This window comes from Manduca sexta, chromosome 24, assembly GCF_014839805.1.
Source record: "Manduca sexta isolate Smith_Timp_Sample1 chromosome 24, JHU_Msex_v1.0, whole genome shotgun sequence".
In the NCBI taxonomy this organism is placed as follows: Eukaryota; Metazoa; Arthropoda; class Insecta; order Lepidoptera; family Sphingidae; genus Manduca; species Manduca sexta.
The window spans coordinates 14,559,404-14,573,818 of record NC_051138.1 but is presented as its reverse complement, the minus strand read 5'-3'; the positions used below and the strand labels follow the sequence as shown (position 1 = coordinate 14,573,818).

Here is a 14,415-nt window from a genome sequence, read left to right as displayed (position 1 = left end):
ACCAGATAGATAACTGATTGTGAGTAATCCACATTGCATATTAACATCTATAATATCGGAAAAGCGTATACCGACCTATACAGAAAGAAATTAATAAGAATGACGAAAGTGAATTTTAAGCCATTACCAATCTTAAAATCAAAAATACTAATTCCAGGATTCCTTAGAAATACATGGCAACATTCCAATTAAGTCATATTATACATATCTATAATTATAGGTATATTAAATTGGCAATAAAGTATTTCATAATTGACTTTCACCCCTACAGATTAACGGAAGTGGCGATGTAATCTAAAGCCGGAAGTGTTATTTCAATGGCAATTTTATCTGATAGTATAGTTGTAATTATACACATTACAATTCTCCGTGGCGTTCCATAATTGTTACATAGTTGCTACTTTATAAGTAATTCTACTGTAACACATAATCTATTCTGATATAACTGAATATTTTCACACCTTGATCAAGAAGGTAGACAAAATTCTAACTTCTATCATAATACTGAACATCTTTTTCCAGGTATGAAAACGTAATTTCAATTTTGAAGGTAGTTAAGATTAATAAATCTACATTTCTTTCCATAATACTGTAATATTATTAACTATGTACCGATAAAAAATCTTGAAACCTAAAATTCCTCCCGATCAGAACCAAACTTAGTACTCAGACTTTTCCAAACCAGGCTGCAGCCTATACTCACGTGCAATAACGTTACAAAAACAGCGAAAAGTGGAAATCAATTCAAGCCAAGTGCAGTAATTTGTGAGAAATGATTAAATTATAGTTCCACCGCATCGTTTGGCAGAATGCCGAGTAAATGTCAGTGATAGGTTGTGATAGGTTGCGGGTACGAGTTGTGACAATTCTATTATAGCTTGTTAGGGTAAATGTTTAGGCATGAAAGGTGAAGCTCAATTGATATGCGAATTGTTAGGAAAATCGCATGGCATGGCTTTATGTTTAATACAGCGTAAATAAATTTTGATTTGACAGAACATAAATTGTACTTTCTAGTCTAGAAAGATATTAAAGAAAAATAATGATTTTCAATTTAGTTGCCGTCAAAATTAGAGATAAGTAATTATAATTTATTCAAGGATTATAAAACTAATAAATCTAAATAAATGTATAAATTTAAAGATAACCAAACAATATTACTGTCAATCAAAATAAAACAATAAAAAACTCACCTTTAAAATGCAGCTGCCGACGGCCTCGTTCTCTGGCACGGTGACGTTGTAGAAGGACTGGTCGAAGGTCGGCTCGTTGTCATTCACATCCAGAACGGTAACCACTAGCGCCGCGGTCGACGACAGTGACGGCCTACCACGGTCACTCGCCACCACCGTCAATTTCGGCATCGGATTCGTTTCGCAATCGACTCGAGTTTTAGTCGTCACCAACCCAGACCGCTCGTCTATCGAGAACCAATCCGACTGCGGCGTCGGTAGTAATGAATAGCGGATTTCGGAGTTTTCCCCCTCATCTACGTCAGTAGCTGAGACTTGGACTACCGGAGTGCCTGGCGCTGCGGCCTCAGGGACACTCGCTTTGTACTCAGATTCGACGAATGTTGGAGCGTTATCGTTCACGTCAGTAACTCGAAGCGAAATGATCCGAGACGCGTGGAGCGGAGGCGATCCCTTATCCGTCGCGACCACGTTTAAAGTGTAAGACGACTGCGATTCGCGATCCAATGGTAGCGCCACAACCACCAAGTAGATTATATTATCGTGCGTGCGCAAATCGAAATGACCATCGCCCCCGCTCAACGTAACGTTTACATTCGCGTATTCGGTTTTCGAATCGGGATCGTGAACCGATATTCTCGCGACGAACTCGTCCAGTTGTGCGGATTCGGAAATCTTCGGAGTGGCGTCATCGCTCAGGAAGATTACGTCTATCGTGGGCTGGTTATCATTAACGTCGGTAACCCTGATCGATACGAAGGCGGTGGTCTCCAAAGGCTGCGCGCCTTTATCCCTCGCGACAACCACTAACTCATGCAGCTCCTTCGTTTCGAAATCTAAAGCTTTGTTCACAATGATCTCACCTGTATCGGGGTCTATTTTAAACATGTTTTCTTTGTCGCTCTGTCTCCTGTTTATCGAGTACTCTATGAGGCCGTTCTCACCCGCGTCCAAGTCGGTGGCGAACACTTTTAACACGGCCGTGCCGACCGTCGCGTTCTCTGGTATCGTCGCCGAGTACGCGCTCTCGGCGAACACCGGCGGGTTGTCATTCACGTCCAGAATGGTAATATTTACAGTCATGGTGCCGCGCAAAGGCGGCGTGCCCCCATCTAACGCTTCAATAACTAACTGGTAATGATCAGTCATCTCCCTATCCAAAAATCCATTAATTTGCAAATCTAAATATAGCACACCGTCTCTCTCCCTATGGGAGGAGAGTCTAAACGCATTATCCGTATTCCCTGACACTATATTGTACCTTTGAGTATTGAAAGCACCCAGGTCCTCATCTTTGGCGGGGTTTAACTTGCGTTTAACGTCGCGCGGCGTGTTCTCAGAGAACTCTACGTTCATAATGGGGGTGGGGAAGGTGGGTGCGTTGTCATTCTCGTCGGACACACGCACGACGACGCGAATATTGTCGCCGCTAGCGGGGATTGCGACAAGGGCGTAGTGATCTCTGTCCTCTCTGTCTAGAGGCACGCGGGTGGTGATCTCGCCGGTGTGCGGGTCGATGCGCAGGTGGTCGTGCACGGCACTGCCTGGGACGGGCACGATGGTGTAGGGCGGCGCGGCGTCTGGCAGCTCGTCGCCGAGGTTGCCGACGAGCGTGCCGGCGCGCGCGTTCTCGCGCACAGTGAACTCGCGCACGTGCTGCGCCGCCGCCGAGGCCACCAGCAGACACGCCACCACGCGCAGCATCGCGCCACCGCTACGATCACCGCACGCACATTGTCACTCTCATCTGGAATAGATACAAGACCAATTATAATAGCGAACAAGTCGGTCCCGAGATTAGCGCATTCAAACTATTCAATTTTATATAATAGTATAGATTTTTCAGTGTAATTGCTAGGTATGATACAACCTATCTACCTATATTACCATTTATTCCTACTTTCCAGTCTAATTTCAATTTGTTGTAGGCGGTTGTATCGTTATCGTAATTATATTAGTAGAAATTATGCATTAAGCTCAAATAAAGACAATTAATTTATACATTGAAAAAACAACTAAATATAAAACACGGAATAAAGGGGAATATTAAGGCACTGTAAAAACATACAAAATTATGTCACAAATATCATATAAATTGTTCAAAGTGTTTTGTCTATAATACTTCTACTAGGTTTTTTTGTCTCATTCCCCCAAAAAGAACCGAATGTAACCGAATTCAATAATCATTCTTAGGGCCGTATTGAGATGCAACTCAGTGTCGCTCTCAAGTGCGATATAAGCTGAAACGCTGTCAATTTAAAGTCAGCATCTAACAGTCGTCGCTATTAAATAAACAGATATTAACAACATCTCAAGTGATATCTTATATGTACATCATATAACGGATTTTGAGAGCTGAGTTTTGTTTCTTTAAAAGCGGCTTAGTTGCGAACAAGCTCTCAAATGAGAAGTTAAGCTTTATTCATAAATAATTCAATATTAAATGTCTACTTAAGATCTTACTCAAAGATGAGATTGATTAATTAATATAGCCCGATGGTCATTAAAAAATTTCAAACTAACCGTTCGATTACCGGTCTGGTACTTTTTATTTTTCACAAGTGCACGTTACTGTGGACGTACTCCACCTGACGGTAGTATCTAATTTCATTTTACATTATCTCGTAAAGATAAGATGTAGAGATATAATACCACCCGTATACAAGTATTTATTTAGGTAAAGATATATATTTGTATAACCGTGGAATAATTTTTTTACTTTTTACTATGAATAAAAAATATTTTAATTCTTATTGCACACGACATAAAGACGTGTGTGCCAAACCCGATTAGACTTTAGACTAACGCGTTTACTTTTAGTTAGCGTTTAACCAATTACAATAATTAACTCCAATCACTTTTTTAAATCGAACACTAAAATTAATCATCAGCGTTGTGGTCTCGGGTTCGATGCCCAGGTCGGCCAAAGTGGTTTGCTGGTGGTAGGGTATCTTTTATACCCGCCCAGATAGCGAGCACGGTACGCAAGAAGTTAAAACGTCATAGAGGCCCACGTAAGAGTGTCGCGTTCCGGGATCGGCTTATATATATCCGATTCTAAAAGACCGACGGAATTCTGTTGACTGGCAAGGTGTAATGTATCTCTCGTCAGTCGACATTCTGTTGGTCCCCACTCCACTTACCATCAGGTGTAGTGGAGTCACTTTGCACGTATGTATAAAAAACAGTGATACTACGTTTCTCTAATAATTATCAGTCGAGAATCTGGAATTCGTTCCTGATAAGGCGATAAGGTCGTTCCTATCACATCATAGTACCGCCTGCCGCCCCTAAGAGGCTGTCGCCCATAAGCCGCGGCCTATACGGCCTATTTACAAATACAGCACAGTCTTAGAGGTCACTGTGGTATTGAGTTTTTGCCGCGCGAGTCATTGTCTCACCGGCCCGGTACAGTCAAGAGCAGACGACACGCCCGTTAAATTACGTTTAATCAATTTGCATTTTATACTTTTTGGTAAGGTTAGGTAGGTATACCTAAAGTAATTTAAGTTCTTAGTTGATTAAAGTTAGTTAATAATAGGAAACATGTATTATTCATATATTTTTGTATTATCTTCTTAATTTAAAATAGTAAATGCTGGTGAAAATAATAAATATTTGAACGTACACTTTCATTAAATATTTACCTCAATAAATAAATGAGAGGAACTGTTTTATTATAATTCAAAAATTTCGAATCAACTACATAATATCTGAAAATAATAATTCATTTTCTACAAAATTCATGCAAAAAGCAACTCTAAAACAACCCATTGTTAACTCGATATGAACTCGTGTGAATTGTGTCATAGTGTTTATGTGAACAATGGATGAAAAATGTTCACAAATAACGTGGAACTAATACCATTTTAATTAACTATGTTCCTTACTTTAAAGCTTTGCCACTTTTTATCCCACGGGAGCTATAACTACAACATAATCTTACAAAAAAGTAGAACTGCCCCGAAGAATTATAATTATTACTTTTATCTCTAGTCGGTCTGTTATGTGTACTTGGGAGTATAATGGTAACTTTACACTAGCAAATCCTTGCAACAATATATTATTTATTTAAATTAATTAAATATTTATTCTTTATCTCCAAGTTATAATTCTATTTCTATTTTTGAATTTCAAATAAGTGACGGTAACACCATTCCGATTTACATAATTATTTGTTAACAATATTGCACAAGTTATAAAAATTCTCAGACATCCAATAAACAACAATACTAAAATTATACATCCTAATATTATGAAAATAAATTAACATTAAATGCTTTACAAATATTAATATCTATTTAATTTCAACGCTCCATATTAATCTTATAAAAAGTATGTTAAAAATCCAAATCTGTTTAATATGCAAAGTCGTTCCATTTTAGATGCTGACGTGATTATTATCTCTAATAATTTATATTTTTTAAATACCGAATCTAGTCTGCGAAATGGCGTAAAAAATTATAGTATTTAAAAAAATAAACTGGTTAAGATGTTATCAGGTAGGGACATAAACGAAAATGCATTTAGTATTTATTTTAATTTATTACCTTGATGACTAGTAGCCAGAATTTAAACTATTAAAGATTCCTATTTGACCTGAGTATTAATTTTAAGAGAAACGACGGGTCTACCCATCACTACTCATGATAAATGGAGATTACCTCAGAGTTATTTGTACAAACACATGTGAAGTAAATTTAAATGATTTTCCAATTAGGTTTTAGACGATGCAGATAATAAGGTCGAAATTCCTACCTAAATGCTAATAAAATTTCACAGCACAGAAACAATACTAATTTCGCAATTCCTGGTATTAGGTTCTCAATTATTCTGTAAATTTTAGCCACGAACGCATCGCATAAATAACATTCTAAATCATATAAAGGACAATTTATATATTGTAACTACTTTTTCTGAAATTACAGATGAATCGATTTCTTATGTTTACGCGAATGTTAGACATTAAAATAAAACTATTTTTTCGGTTTTTATCGCGGTTTTTATATAAGATTTTCTTCCAACGTTTCGAAGACTGCAGTCTTCATGATCACGGCGGACTGACACCCTACCCCCAGCCGTGGCTATGAAGGAAAATATTTTTATTTCATTACAAAAGAATCATATTTGCGTTGTTGCTTCAAAGAATATATTAGTTAAGAAAAGGTAATGTTTAGACCTCTGTAAACCCCTTAAAAGACACAGCAACAAACTGTCTCTTCACTTTGGTTTTATGCCGGACATTGGTAGCAACTCGGTGGAGCCGGTCCGTTCATACTATAGACAGGTATATAGCGTGGCTCTAGATTTTGGTTTTTTCTCTTAAGTGTGTTTCCCTATTATGCCAGTTGCAAACGACGAACGTTACTAGTTTAGTTTAGCTCTATGCCATTCGCAAACCAGGACCATTACTAGTTTAGCTTATATTGTATAGCCGAGGAAATTACACAAACTAAATAGCATAGGTTACATAGCGGTCTGCATACAATTAAAAAAATATCTCAGCTATGCGAGCAAGGTTTGTTGGTGGTAGGATATATTTTATATCCGCGACCACTGTACACATGGGTGTTAACGCCATAGTGACCCACGTAAGTGTCATGTCCCGGGATCAGCCTGTATATATCCGGCACCAAAAGACCGGCATAATTGTGTCGACTGTCGAAGAGTAATCATCTCTCGTCCACAAACATTCTATTGAACCGCACTCCACTTACCATCAGGTGTAGTGGGGTCACATTGGTGTGTCAGTATAAAAAAGGTACAATAACGTAACATTTTTGGCCTAAAGCCGACATTATTGAACATACACGAAGAAATAGATTCCTTGCTGGCATTTCAAACAGCTAAAGCAACCTCTTAGCATTTAGATTGGGCCAGCGTAGCCCATGGCTACTATGTCTGGATATCAAAACTATAATTGGCTTGATCTAGGCGTTGTGGCGTTTCAATGTGATCTCACTAATTATTACTAGATAAGGCATGGATGTACAAGCAGGATAATTCATGAGATATATTTTATAATAGAAAAATTATATTATGTTACGCTTCAATAAATTTTGGTCTGGAAATTTACTTTAATTTTAGTGTTGTTTTTTCTGAATACACTATACCGTAAAAGGACTATAAATTGTATTTTTTTATATCTCCGAAATAAGCTATTTAGAACAATATAAAAATAATAGTCGATATAACGTGTAAAAACAACCCGAATTCTTGAATATCTTAATCCCAGAAAATTTGATACTATTTGTAATGTTAAAAAAATATTTCCCGTTCACATTAACAGAATCCGCTTGCATATTGCCAACGTCAACACATCGTTTCCAAATAATAATTTCCATAGACAAGTGTTGTCTTTGTTAAAAGGGTCCCTCGGCTTTTATCTGCGCAGGTACGAGACAGAAAAAACCGGGGAGGATGTTCTCACAGATTAAACGTGAGATGAAACTTTGTTTTACCCTTATACGAGAATTTTATATACAAAAAAATATATACTGGCTGATATATTTTGTAACTTAAAAATAAAAAATATATTCCAATTGTAAATATAAATTCTAAATTTAAATAATCATTATGAAAGCAATAAATTATTCGAAATATAAATTCAAGGTCAAAACTTTAATTAAACAAAATGTTATTTGCTTATAGGAATGCATTTATTCGTTATATAACAAAACAGATAATAAACTTGTCGCCATGTAAATTCGCGTCGGTGATAGAATTTTATGTCAAAGCTAATAATCAGAGCATATCAAACTTTTTAATATATTGCATATCAACGAATCTTAATTCTACGCGATCCGGTGATGTAGTCGTAAACTTGCATTTTTAGAGGTCTCTCAACCAGTTAATGGATGGACCGGACTTCTCGGTTATCTTAGAGTGTTCTATATTTTTTGTTGTTTATAATTAATGGTACTTTTTTGGTGAAAAAGTGAGGTAATTTCAAAAATTAAGTCTGGTATGATGTAGACTGAAGGAAGCTGCATGGATGAAAGCTTTAAAACGTAATGAATATAAAATATCTTCGAAAAAATACCGACGGCCATTACCGAATGCCAGTTAATTTTATTTTATATACTTTTTATTTCCTATTAATTATTTACAAAATAAATACAAAAGTATACATCACTCTTTTATCCCCGACGGGGTAGGCAGAGGCGCAACCACAGCACCCTGTTTCACAATGTTAAAATTATAATTAGTACTTTATCTACTAATAAATCATTAAATCATTTATAGTTACTGGATCTATAACGAATAACCCCCGTCCAACCAGGGCAACTATTTTTCAAAATGTTAAAATTATATTGTTGCACTTTATCTAGTAATAAATCATTAAATCATTCGTAGTTACTGAATCTATAACAACTAACCGCCATGCAAACAGAGTAATCACTTTTCACAATGTTAAAACTATAAATTTTTATTTTATCTAGTAATAAATTATTAAATCATTCATTACTGGATTTAAAACAACCAACTCAGAAACATGATTGCCGGAACAAGACACTACATTCCCACGCCAATCCAGTATATCATCACACATCTATATAACTATAAAAATAACCTAATTTGCAGTAAAATTTAAGTAACAAGCGCCGTTCCACATTCTACCAACTATTTTCAAACAGAATTACTACCAATGACACATTTACTACTAGCCTTTATCAAAGATACATATCACAATCTTGGAACATATTAACGAACATAAATTCATATTAACTCACGCTATGTTTATATATAGCCGTATTATATTTATAGTGAATGTACGAAGAGTAATTTTGTGGTATTAACTAGAATTACACGTGTAATAATTTATTTATGTAATTACATTTTGTTTTGAAGTGCCGGTGAAGGGATAGATATGGTTTTATAATGTTTATGAATTTAATTGAAATTTTTGTGGACATGTTTTTTATGGGTAGTTCAAAGGTTTGTCTCAATAACGTTAGGGAACAGACCAAGTAAGTAAATAATTAAGGATATAAGTAACCAATATAAAATGTTTTTAATTATAATACTCAAATCCACGCAAGAACACTTACAAACAGGTAAATAGAAAAAGTAATTTTATTTTTCTAAATCAAATTAGCGTGAAATATGCCGCGTATGCGTCGGCGGCCGAGATCAAAAATTCCAAAATTCGTGGCCCAACACACGCTATGCGAGGGCCCCTGAGTTATGACTGCTTCTGCGCTGGCCGCTGTCGTGCGGAATGCTCAAATTTCACTTGTGGCCTTTTTTCTCGGGCCATGGTTGCCAAACAGGGGTTTTGTGCCAGTATTCCAGTGTTGGAATGTTTTATACTGGCATTTACTATTGTAAAACTGTGAGAGATTTGTTCATGGCGTAATAATTAATAAAATCTATTTTTAATTATATTTATGGAAGAAAGAAATATTACTTAATCGAATACCCATTGGATAAACTAACGAATTAATATAACAGCTTAGTCATTTTATAACAATTTTTCAATACGTTTTTAGATAACTTTTTAAATATATGTTTTTATTTTCTAATAATGCCAACCCTACAGCCTTTGTTACGAGAGGGAGGCAGGGCCCAGAGAGCCGGCACGATGTTTGATAATTGTACGAACAATGCCGTTTTTGATTCAGGAATTTATATGTATTTATTTATTCTGTCGATGACTTTAACACTTGAATTGTGAGTTGAGAGCCAATTTGTATGTTGGACGTTAAATATTCAATGTTATTTTAATAAGAGAGAAGATATTTTATTTTAATATATAAGTAAATTATGTTCTCTAAACTTTTTTATGTTTGTAAAGTGTGTTTAAAAGAAATAATGTTATATTGTTTTATATTACAAATATATTTAACGTTTAACAATAATATACGCTATAAACGCACGTATTGTTAAACTTACACCAGTTGTTCTAAACTATTGGTTCAGAGTACAAAATAGACCAATGGAAATGGAATTCTATATTTTAAATATATCCTCATTTCGTCTAGTGAAATTACAATACGCTAACTTCAAGTATGCCAATTAACATATAGCCAAAGGTTAAGAACCACTGCCATTAACATCAGCATCCAACGTTTACCCAACACCGCATATCTTTCTATCTCGCACATAACAAAATTATTCCATTACATTATACGTTATTGAATTATGTTAACGTCACTACGACAACGCAACACAATAAGCACTTTAGGAGCATGGTATTTATACTTACTTAGGGTTGGGGTTACCCTAATGTTGACGATCTGTTTTTTATAATCGATGTAAAAAAAAACTACGTTTATTATTAATCCATGAATTAAATTTTGATGAAAATATCTCTTAAATTTTATACAGAAATGTTAAAGATTAATGCAATATTACAATTTATCATAGCAACTCGATATATATTACAACATCAAACTAAAGCAGAAATAATAACGTCTAAATTCTCAAGAAAATATAATCTATAAAATATGAAACGCGGTTGTCACGACATTGCAGTAACATTGCAATATTATTGTGAATTTTCCGACAACTGCGGAGATATGTTTTGTGGCAACCCTAGATGGCAGGCACATTTGCGAATGCTGCTTTGCATTCAATGTGTTTGTTACTTATCGATGGTGGCTTTGTAAAGGCTAGTATGAACACGCTTGGCGGCTGGAGGGTCGACAGACACTATAACGGTCACTGTGATATTATAAATATTAAATTTTATTCGGGTCGTGTCGATTTTGATTCAGGTAAAATGGCATTTGAAAGGGTAATGAGTAATTACATTCAAAATTATTTATATTTCGATTGTTGGAAATTATTTGCCTCCAAATATCTTAAGATAAATTATTGTTTTAAAAATACTTTTATTGGCAACCGACGGCGACTCAAACGTGCACCAACAATCCAGCTGTTACAAGTTACTACCTCTATCTTTGCAGTATTACTTTTTATAAAATAAATTGTTCATCACCCAGAATTTAAATTACTAAATAATAAATAACTACCTTTAAAACACGATAATATCTAAAATATCTACGAAAGTGATTCGATAAAAAAATTATATAATACATATTGATTTTAATTCTAAAATCTTTTCCACATTAAAAGAAATCTTTAAATATGTCAGTAATCATTACAAACAGTTTATTCTATTTAAGTATTTGAACAGGTAAGTATCCGGCGAACATTTGTCTTTTGACAGGATAACACTGACACAAAACTCGATGGGTTTCTTTCTTAAACAAAACAAATAGATAATGTTTTAATTAAAAGGATAGGTTCGAAAGGAGATAAATAAAAGTACCGCACTCACCAACTCATAGAAAGATTGATGGGTTTAACGACAAAGCGCTGTGAGAATTATAAATACTTTTGTAAAACGTGATATTAGTGCTATAGTTTCAAGTTTTTTATATGTAACGGATTTCTTTGACCATTATATAATTGCGAAGATTCACAAAATGTAGATATTTTTGTTCTAAATTTAAATTATTATGTTCGAAATTTAAATGATTATCTCAACTTAAGTGGACTCGTAGATCTAGATTTAAATTTTCGTAATAAATGTAATTTTTTATCTTAAATTATGTTTATGACTTGTTATTTTCTTAAAATAAATTGTTTATCTACAACCTCGGCATTCCTTGGGATATTTGGCCTTTACAATTTTTTCACTAAATTTTTATTCATAACCACGAATAGGCAGCTTGAGTGTACTTAGAAATAACGCCTCAAATTCAGTAAAGCTTTTAAACTATGATAAAGCTATTAGCTCCTATAAAAGAACATTTATATTTTGTCTGCACATTTTAACACTGAATATAATGGTTCTTTAAACTTTATTATAGCCTGTTTGGGCTTTTAGTGTTTGTAAAGAAAATCTAGAATGGTTTATTACTCCGCGTAATAATACAATTATATATTAAGTTTTATGTTATAATAAATATTGTTTATTTTAAATACCGTATTTTACGTGTGTAGTGTACTTTTAATTGTTATATAATTATAAAAGCATTACATAAGATTAAACTACTATTCTAAACTTAAACTTTGTAAAACTGATTCCCTTAAGTTCAACAATTTTAAAGTTAAATGTGTTAGTAGACAAAATGAAGTTATTGCAGATTTCTCTGTAATAGGAGAGCGGCTGGTCCTATTTCTATGTAACTTTCGCTGATTTATCATTTAGATTCATACCATTGATACGCAATAGTTTGTCGGTGGTTTAGTAGCTTTAAAAGAGCACTCTATACACAAAAGACTGAAATATGTACAGAAGTAATCAACTTCCATTACAATAATAGCATATGTTTCATAACCTCTATTGCTTTTGAAAACTATTATTTTCCATTTTGTATTATTTTCAAATACAGAATGAAAAGTATTTGATCACAATACTACACTTGATTTTAATTCCATATACTACATTGTATCGAATTTTCCAAACTCTACGTTATCTCTACATCATAGAATTCATATTTCCAACGCATATTTAATGAAAATAGTATCACAGATGACGAAAATCTGTACCGTATTTATTCTAGCCATAGGCCGGCAAACTGGATCTTCTATCGCGCGTGCTCTCCGGCTATGTAAATGTAATTCCAATTGCGCCTGCGCAACTCTAACATTTAACACACCCTTAAAACAGGGTGGAATGGTAAATATGAACCAACCTCCAGAATCCTAGAAACACTGAACGATATCCACAATCATTATCTGTTATTTAAAACCATATCACACCACACAACACTGCAATCCGATGCACAAGTATTTATTGAGCTTTTATGAAATTTTCACGTGTCGGTTTGTTCCGCGCGCGTACAGCCGTTCTGTGCGGAGGCTGCGGTGGCACTGGCGCGGCGCGGCGCCGTGGGGGGCGTCTCCCCCTAAAACAGGTTGCGCTCGCATACCGTTTGAAAGCCAATTTTGTGCCTCTCCTTAGACGCGTAGCTCTGGGTTTCGACGATTGATACCCGGTTAATGCCTTGATAAAGTTTTCGGTTTTCGCTTTTAATATTTTGTTTTTCTTTTGAGTGATGAAAGATTTTACATGTTGTTTTTTAATTTAATTCAAAATTATATTGAAATGTGAATTTTATTTTTGGAAAGATGTATCTTCAATGAATGAATAGGAAGATATTTTACCGTACGCTATTAAATTTTACATTTTTATCTTGCACCCACTTATGAAAGCTTCGTTGTACCTTAACAGTAAAAATTAAATTTTATTTTCTTTAGAAAACGGTAGTCGCCCGAAACTAAGAATTATATCATTATTTATATTTTTTGGAATTTATCACTTACTCGTTGCGGTTCTAGGGTTTTAAATATTATTATTAAATAAATAACAAATAGCTGCAAACAATTTAAAAAATATAATTATAGTCTATAATTACACAAAATGAGAAGAAAATAAACATTCTTAAACAACAAGTTTCTTAAACCAGAATAATAACGCGTTGATGTCTTTTGTACGAAGGAGAGATATAAACTAGTTGATCGCAATTAATATTGCTATCCAGTTGTTTTTATTCAAAATTAAACAAAAATTTCCTTTACAGACTTTTTAAATTTATTATTTATTCAATGTATTTTTTCTTTAAACTTTTTTAATATTAAAAAAAGACGCAAAATTATAGCCAACTTATTTTTTCTTTCTTTATGTTTTCTAATAATGTGAATACATTCTCACCGCGATAGGATGCAGGTTGCTATTAAAATTCCAATGGGTGGGACTTTTGTGCGAGCTTGACAGACAAAAGCTTCATTCAATAATCATATCAATGACAATAAGCACGAATGCACTTCCGACTAATACAATATGAAATGAACAGAGAAAGGGTTCTTACTGGCCTCTTTACCTCGGTAATCGAGCATGCAGGTCAATTGATAATAAGGCACCGCGTAGACGTAAAATTATGGGATAAAAACACAAAATTAACATTGACCTGTCACTGTTTGGTGTCATATTTTTAAAGAACGGAGGAGATTCTCAATTCAACTGTTTTTTCTTTTTTTTTTTGAAGCAACTACCCGTCAGCCTTTGAAGCTCGTAATATCTATGAAACTACTTATTACATAAATATGTTAAAACACTTATTAAAGCTGCAACAAGTTAAAAATATTTAAATTGTTTATAATTAGTATGTATAGTTACATAGCTCCTTCAACTAATGGATGAAATAATTAACTGTCTACTAATTACCTGATGCAAGCTACTAACTGTTGACTACGTCTCCGCCTGCGT

The 14,415-nt window shown here is 34.4% G+C and overlaps 1 protein-coding gene across 1 annotated transcript in view; it reads right to left on the bottom strand.

Annotated features, from left to right (window-relative positions):
- Positions 1–13,014, bottom strand: part of LOC115446385 (protein dachsous) — a 308,434-nt gene extending 295,420 nt beyond the window's left edge. The window contains 2 exon segments of the mRNA XM_030173034.2: positions 1,194–2,940; positions 12,842–13,014. Of these exon segments, the coding sequence (XP_030028894.1) occupies positions 1,194–2,897 (1,704 nt within the window). The 5' untranslated portion in view covers positions 2,898–2,940; positions 12,842–13,014.
- Between the last annotated feature and the right edge of the window lie 1,401 nt (positions 13,015–14,415).